This window comes from Adiantum capillus-veneris, chromosome 25, assembly GCF_014529385.1.
Source record: "Adiantum capillus-veneris isolate H3 chromosome 25, ASM1452938v2, whole genome shotgun sequence".
Classification (NCBI taxonomy): Eukaryota; Viridiplantae; Streptophyta; class Polypodiopsida; order Polypodiales; family Pteridaceae; genus Adiantum; species Adiantum capillus-veneris.
In genome coordinates this window covers 145,076,253-145,085,101 of record NC_140955.1, presented here as the reverse complement: position 1 = coordinate 145,085,101, position 8,849 = coordinate 145,076,253, and the positions used below count along the sequence as shown (strand labels likewise).

General features: G+C 33.5%; 1 protein-coding gene across 1 annotated transcript; it reads right to left on the bottom strand.

The window, feature by feature from the left end:
- Positions 1 to 5,404: 5,404 nt before the first annotated feature.
- LOC147425802 (uncharacterized) lies at positions 5,405 to 6,983 on the bottom strand. The gene is made up of 5 exons (XM_086500117.1): positions 6,657 to 6,983; positions 6,462 to 6,608; positions 6,155 to 6,376; positions 5,623 to 6,033; positions 5,405 to 5,434 (listed from the first exon to the last, which is right to left on the bottom strand). The coding sequence occupies exons 1-5, from the start codon at positions 6,981 to 6,983 to the stop codon at positions 5,405 to 5,407; spliced, it is 1,137 nt and encodes a 378-aa protein (XP_086356243.1).
- Positions 6,984 to 8,849: the final 1,866 nt, after the last annotated feature.

The following is an 8,849-nucleotide window of genomic DNA, read 5'->3' as shown; positions in this document are numbered from 1 at the left end:
AAATAGTGCTAAGACCTTAAACTTTAGAGTTATAATAAGAATAATACCAAAGAAAAAAGTAAAGTGTGTCACCTTCTTCAGGTAACTCGTAAAATCTAAACATGGCTTCTTGAAGCCTTCTAAGATCCACGAAAATATTGTTCCACATTGTGTAAGGAAAGCCCTTCTCCGAAGGTCTTATGGATTGTTTCTTACCTTTTCCCCTTGTCTTTGTTGCGCACAAAGCATAAAGGGAAGTTGGCATTGTGTCCTCAATGTGTAGGTATGTCCCAATGCGGGAGAACACATCTTTGTTTGTGGCCTTCTTTGCGAGCTTGGCCTTGTGAGGAACGGGAAATAGGTTTTCCATAATGCCATGTTCTTTGAGGGCATCCTTTAGGAGTTGGAAAATAGCCTGATAGGCTTTGGTGCTTATTCCAATCTCATCACAAGCTTGTTGTTGAACGTCATCATCACTAACCACATTTCTTAATTTACGCATAAGGTCCTTGGTGACTGCATCCTTAATGTGCTTACCTCCAGGTGATTGTAAGATAGAAATCACGTCCTGGGTATTGAGACAACTAGTGAGAAGGTTGACTCGATCATCTTAGCTTGTTCCACCGCATGCCTCCTGGATGAAGTTTCTAGCAACAAATAAACATAAATGTTAGAAAATAGTGTGAAGTAAGAATGCATCATGCAAGTAAAGACCAAATCACCTTGTGGCTGTAACTCATCGTTTGCGTGCTCCTCCCAAATGTGCAAGAGTTTCAATGGATAAATACGTGTGTTTGAGTTCCCTTGCACCAAGGGGTGTTTCTTTCAAGTATGTGATGGTGTTGGTAAGCTTCTGGATGTGGGACTCCTTTTCTTGCATTTGTTGTTCAAGAGTTTTAACTACCCTCTCCGAAGAGGCAACACTCTCTTGTAATGCCGTCATCTTGAGGTGAAGAGCTTGACATTCGTGCATCCACATATGCAAAGAAGCACCTGCACCCATACACAACCGCTTGCAATAGCCTAACAAACCTGCTTCTCCCCTCCCAAGAAATTGAAGAAATGTGGAAAGGCTATTAAATGGTGGATGGAAGCGGCTCATAGGATCGTAAGGGTACAAATGTCCATCCACCCAAATGTCAACATTGGTCTCACAAGCGGTGCGACGTTCCTGTGATGACTTTTGATCACCTTCACTAGTGGTCCTCGGTGCAAATGCCGTGGGTAAGCAAATATGTATGCTTTTGGTGTGCGGAGTACGTGGTGGTGGAAGAAAACCATTTGTGATGTCCGTGAGCACCATGGAAGTTGTTGCGTGAGGAAGAAAATGATGAAAAGATAGAGGGGGAAGGGTAGAGAGGTTGAGGAAGATGGGAGGAGAGAAGGAGGGAGGGGGGGGAGGGAGAGATTGGGGAGGAGGAGGAAGGTAGGGGCAGGGAGGGAGAGGAGAGGGAGAGAGAGAGAGGAGGGAGGAGGGAGGAGAGAGGAGGAGGAGAGAACAAAATGTTTATTACTTTTTGGGGGAAAAGAGTTTTGAAAAAATGGACTTTCTAAGCTTGTGGGTTAAAAAATGGGTCAAAAAATGATTTTTGGATATGTATATATGTTGGGAGGGAGTTTTAAGTTAGAAACAAGTAAAAATGAATTTTTTTTTAAAAAGTCAAATTTTGTCTCTTTGTGACCCACGTTTTTGTTGCACGTTTTTGCTGATGTGGACACACCCCTATGCTTCTTTCACTTTAAAAAAAGCTAGAGAGAGAAAGTAACCCTTTAGGTCCACATCCTACATTTGTCTAAAAAAAAGGCTAGAAAAGCCTACTCAAAACTACCTTCTTCAATGCCCTTGCCCCCTAAACCCCACACAACATTAGCCTTAATCCCTAAAAATTAGGATTCCTTACAAGGCCCATGCAAGGTTCATATTTCTCCTAATGTTTTTCTAGAGGTTTAAGAATAATTGTATTTAAAAATGGTGGTTTTGGAAATTTAAATCTACAACGTTTTTTTTTTTTTATAAACATGTGTGCGTGTGAAAATGTATTTGACTGTGTTGCAAGTGCTCTGCAATTTGTGTCTTATCACAAGATATGTAATGATCTACAAAAGTGACTATTTCTTTTTCGTTTGTTCCATTGTAAATCGGAGCATTATCAATCCAAAGAAGACTGTGATTGTGTTCACTTCCACGTGATTGGAACTCAGTAACGAAGAAAAAATCTTTGATTGTACCCTATATAAATGATGCACGTTTCAATGTGTCCCGTAAGCATGCTGTTCTGTGGTTATAATACCGTGCACATGTAACTGAGTCTTCTCTTATGTAGTCTTGCAAACTTGGTTGTTTCTTTTGGAGCGATTTGTTTTTTGAGAGAGTTTGTAGTGCTTTTTGTAATGGCTTCCAATTACGTTCCCCGCTTGTAAATGTAACAAAAAAAGTAGGTGGTCCAAGCTGACGGATCATTGCGAAAACATTTTTCCGTAATTGCTCATAGTAATCTGGAGAAATTCGTAATCGTTGAAGGTCTCTATAACCAATATCTGAATGTAGTATATTCTCAAGGTTTTCTTTTGTTTTGACGTCTTTGACACATAGTACTCGATTGTTTAGTGTAGCTTTTCTAAGTCTTATCCATGCTGATGAGTAAATCTGATGAATCATTATTTTTATTGCTTTAAAAAATATGTTTGTTATATGGTTAGCAAATCGTCGATATTTGTTTTTGATTTCCCACTGACAAATGTCTTGGTATATATATCGGTAGGGTCCAAGTGGTTTGTAGAGTCTTTTCCCATTAAAAAGGGAAGGGAAATTTAGTTCTTCGCAGTCTTTATCAACAAATATACCTAATGGTTTTTTGTTTTGACAAGGCGTAATAGTTAAAACGTTTGAAGAAGCATCAAAAAAGTCGTTTGAATCTAAAAAGTTGTGTATTAAAGTATCTATATGTGGCTCGATTGCTTCTTCATGAAGTTCGTTATTTTCGATGTTGTGATTTTCAAAATTTATATTATTCAATGAACTAAAATCGTGTATGTTGTTATTAGATTCTGAAGATCGGAGACTAAGGAGTTGTTGAATAAGTTCTTCATGAATTTGTACTGCATATTCTTTATATAATGGAGTATAAATCAAGTCAAGTAAAGCTTCAATTACATATCGTGGTTGAATCTGACCACTTTTATAAATTGATTTATATTCTAATTTTCGCTTTATGGCTATGCCTATAGTTGTGTTCTCAATGCTTATTCGAGGCAATAATTTGCAAATTATGTCGATTGTTGCTGGAATATTGATTATACTTCCTCGTAGTAGAAATTGTCCATAATGAAAATATTGGTGAATTTGGCAAAATGTGTTTCTTGGTGCAATTAAACGTTCTTCAAATTCATTAAGAATATAGATTGATGGAATAGGTTCATTCATTTGAATAAATGAAGGGGAGGTAAATTTTGGGATTTTCTTTTTTGTACAATAATATATGCAACTAGTACATAGTTGATATTCTGATGCATTGTCTTGGTTCAAAATAGACAAGGTTTCATGCTCAATCATTCGTATTTCATATGCATGATTTAAAGTTATCTCATTAGAAAAACACAATTGTTTGCAACAAACACAAGGGTTTATGGGTATGTCTTGCGTAGCTTCATGAAATGTTGTCATAACATATTGAATTTCGCTCTTGAAATCGGCAGATATTGTATCTTCTTCTAGTTTCTCTTCTGGATGTTTGTCTTTTTTTTTTTAAGTAGGAAATCCAGATGTTTTCTTACTTTATTGAGGTTATTTATTGGTATATTGATTTGGTGCAAAAAATTAGTACAAATTTCTTTTTTCGATACTAGTCGTTGTTCTTTATAACAATCAAGCAATTTTATATTTGTATACGAGTTCCATTTTAGTGGCCTAGTATGTTCTATATTTTCAAAACTTTTAGAAGAGTTTTGTCTTTTTAACAACCTTGTAAGTTTAGTATTAACTGCATTCAAAGTTCCAGTAAAATTTTGATTTTGTTCTAAAAATATACTAGATATTTCTTATTTTTTTGCATGTATATTGTTTCAAAAAATTTCTAATAGCTTTTCCTCAAAAAATTTATTCCATTTTTATATATTTTTTCCTTTCTTGAAGGGCAAATTTATTCTGTTGGTTATACTTATTTCTAAATACAAAATTCTCATTTTCTGTGTGTACTATTTTCTTGTTCTGGCATTCAATATATTGAGCTGATTTTCTTTTATTTGTTCTTTTATTTATTGGAATAAGAGGTTCGTAATGTCCCTCTTTTCCATATTCGTCATGAAAAAGTACATTCAATATTTTATTATTGCTCACGAAGGTTGTATCAAATAATATTGTATGATAAGATGAGCCGCACACATTGATCTTTAATTTGAGAGCTCGTGCAATCCAATATAGTATAACTGCATCTCCCCATAAACCACCTAGAGATGATGGTAGTATCATTTGTTGAAGATATTCTTCTACAGTCTCAATACCATGAGTTTCTTGTAGAAAGAATGGTGCTAAATGGATTTGTATTGTTTCGATAGCTACGGGATCGTTTTTATGAAGACTTTCAACTAGTTCAGTGACGCTTCTGTGTCTTAGCTCTTCGCTTCTGATAATCAAATGTTCTTGTGTGTTTTCATAGTTAAGCAAGAATGCAATAGAGTCAAACATACAATCACCAACATTAAAATTAAAATCTTTCACTGTTTGCAAATCACAAAACGGGGATAAAATGTAGTAGTTTCTTGCGTCAGTATATTTTTGTGGTTAGCAGTACAAGCAGGTCGGTGTGGGACTAAGGGCTCAAAATGTCCAATATATACAAGTCGATCATCGTACAGTATATGTAAAGTTCTATTAAACTCAGACGAGTATGTAATATATGTTTTGTGTGAGGTCTTGGACCATAGTGTTACACTCTTATTAAATAAGCGAGAAAACCAAAATATGCAAAAGTGGTCTCCCCATAAACCTCCAGTCGATGCTGGTAGCTGCATTTTTTCAAAATATTCATTTAAAGAGTAGACATTGTGCAAAGTCAACAAGATATCAAGCGACAAAAAATTTTTTAAACATTTTAGGGCTTCATTATTATAATTATGTAAAGAAGATATGAAGCTATTAATGATAGTTTTTCGTAGTATAGTAGAGGAGACTGTGTTATCCAGTAAATAACTAAGAGTATTGAACAAGCAATCACCAGGTACATATATATCATCTTTCGAACATTCTAATCCTGCTTCAAAATATGTACAGTTTTTATACAGTAAGCTGTGTGCCATTTGTCTTATAAATTTTTGATAGTTTTTACAAGGAAGTAAAGTTTGTCAATGTGTAAAACGTCTGTGTTTTATACAAAATGACCAAGTCCATGTACAAGTATATATATTTTTTTCGCTTCTCTCAGAATGTCTAATACTCGAAGCTGTTCGCACCAAGTCCCTGTAAAAGCAGGAAAAACATTATTTCAGAGTAAAAGTAGTGACCATGCATCTAGTAGCGGAAATGAATACCTGAATTTACATTTCCAGTGAGCATGCTACAGACTCCTTGAGAAAGGAACATAAAAACGTGAGAGGTTTTAACGAAAAAATACTTTTTTGTAAAAATATGCCAATGACGATATATACCTGTGATGATTCAGCAATTTTAATCTTTTTGAAAGATACTCCTTCGTAATCTACAACAGCATTTGCATTATTTATCTTGAAATGGCCTTGAATACGTGCAGTAATGACTTTCTTGTAAAACTCTTTCTTGTGGTTTTGAAAGAATGTGTCGATTGCTTCGTTTATATCAAGGAGCTTCATGACCCAGTCATTTATTACAAACACATTCATACAAATCTCATCACTCTGAATTGTCCCAGTCAAGTATGGGACAGGCTTCGCTCGAGTATTTCTGGAGCAACGTGTACAATATAATTCGGTTGTGTTGGTATTAGGCATAGAGTAGAAACTATCTTGGACTCTGCAGCTAGAGCGTTCACATCCGATATAAAATGGACGGGTTGGAGGTGCAAAAACCAAACAACCGTTCACCTGTACAAATAACAATGCTTCAAGTTTCGCATGTATATGTATATGTAGAGGAGTGTGCATATATATGTGCGCATCTTTTTTTTTTAAGTGTTTGAGTATAGTATGTGATACTGTAAATTACCTCTTTTAACATTTTCCAAAAATCGGCAACATTCTGTAAATGATGTTTGCAATCGTCGTCAGTAACGGGGACTACAATCGAAGATGTGCGAAATTGCAAAGACTGTTTGCCTCTATATGAACTGGAGAACAAATTTTTGAGCACGAATATTGCGTACTTTTTATTGTTAAACTCATTTAAAATAGTGTTTCGGTCTTCTTCACATCCACTCATGAAGACAACCTTCATAAATATATTTTCCAGAGAACATCGATCAGGTATATATAATATTGGCTACTCGCTGTATAAAATTGAATCTAGTACTTACATCACGCCGATCATATTCATTCACGCCATCTGCAAATTGTATATGGAAAATGGTTTTATCTTTGTCTATAACTTCTGGCCCTCCATCTTGGATCACTACTGCAGAGATTGTATCTTCTTTCTCAATATGTTCTGAAACATGAGTCAACTCAACAATTTTTGCATTCGAGAAGAACGTAATTTCTATGTTCTTAACTGGGAGTTTCTGTATCACTGTATTATTGTCAGGGACAATAATTACTGGAGCATCGCCTTTGTTGTACGGAGGATTTTTTAGCTGGATTAGAAAATGCTCTATCCTGATCCACGTTTGTTTTTGAATAATGGACTCAAATTTGTTTATCTGAGATTTATTAATTTCCAGTGTAATCGTTGTGAATCCTTCTTCATCGACAAGGTCTGCTTGTAGGAACGGAGCCATGTTCGTAGAAGAAGCTTGGTCATATGTTCCGTATCTGTTAAGAATGAGCCCTTCAAAGACGGTACCAGATCTCATTTGTTCAGAGAAATCGTTGACCTTCATTGTAGGTGTGCTAATAGCAACGTTCTACTTGCAAAGGGGGTTCAGTAAGTTCAAAGGGAAATGAAAAAATAATTAGCACTATTTATCTATTAAAATAAATGATTTGTATATACTACATGCATATATACTCTATACTATTTGTAAGTTACTAATTATTCTCAAATATTTTCTTTATATATATAATTACAATATTTATTATAAATAGTATGGTTGACTATGGGCTTTTTTTTAACAATCTAATAAGTAAGTGCAAAATTTATCGTTTAAAACAAATGTTTTTTTTAAGATGTAAATTTATACCTGCTCGGCACTGACTGAGTCCATGGGTGAACTACTTTTTTTTTAAAGAATCTGCGACCAAAACGAAAGAAGCAGAAAAAAACATAAGTACTTTTTTTTAAAAAAGAAATCTACAAGCAAAGTAAAAAAAGAAGGCAATGTAAGTGCTAAATATCAATGTAAAAGTATCAACAATTACAAAATGAGGTAGATATAATTCTCACTATGCAAAAAAAATTTAGTAAATACTTTATATACATTTTTTTTAATGATAGTATAATGCACTCTACATTTTTTATTGTAAAGAGTGTAGGTGGACTATACTATTTTGTTAAGCACAGTATTGAACATAGTATTTGTGTACCAAAAATTCTTTTTTTCTTGTAAATATACATAATAATTAAGTATAACCGGTATGCAAATAACTTATGGCTCGTGTATATCTATTTAAAGCAGGTATTATACTACTCCTACGTTAAAAGAGTAGTTTCAAAATAATATTTTAGTTGAATGTTATTTGTATATTAATTTATGCATGGTAATATAAATAATTGATCCTTTTTTTAAATAGTTATGTCATTGTTATATATAATAGAACTAAGTATATGGGTCGCTTAAATGTGACTAATATTTAAGAAATTAATCATTTATGGATGTCCTTACAAAAAAAAAGACATATATTTTATAATATGTAATGTTTTATTGCTATCTATAGTTTAAGTTTCGGACCTCTTGTATTGTTCGTATGGCATTAAGAACTTGTTTGCTTCTTTTTCTTCTTCTTTTGTCTCTCTCTCTCTCTCTCTCTCTCTCTCTCTCTATATATATATATATATATATATATATATACATATAGGTAATTTAGGTACATATTCAAGCTAGTCTCGAAAGAAAATTTTTAGTAAAGAAGGAATACATTGTAAAAAGAAGTTTCCCATTCTTTTGTAATTAGCAATGGATTGAATCTATATATCTGATATATGTGTGAGAGGAATTGGTAGTATAGGCATACGTCACTGGACAAAATACAGCACAACGAAGATGGCGATATACAAATCGTCAAAAGTTTTTTTGGAAATTGTAATTATTTCTAACAAAATTTATTATGCTTATAGTTTATGTAATATTTAGAATATAAAGTATTAAATGTATATTATTCAAATTAAATAGACAATGTTAAATATATATTATTTATATTATATTTATAATATTATTTACTTTGTTGCTTTATAATAATTTGGAGCAATACTCACTAATAATGTATCGCCCACCATGTTTTTCTAACTTAAGAGTTTGAAATAAATTCTTGGATTGTTGTAATCTAGTTTCCTTTTTTTATTGATACATTCTATTATGCATCTTTTTCCCTATCAAATAAACTTTCTTTTTACCATTTTAAGATACAACTATGTTATATTATACTGTTATACAGAATAAAAGTGTTGGTTCTCTTGTAAATTTGCAGCGTGATGCATTATACATACGCATTCTGTGGCTTTTTAGGACAAACGGATATAAAAATAAATTTCGGAGCACTGAAGTACAAGTGAAGGAGGAGGCCCGTCTTGACTGGATTAAAATAAGATG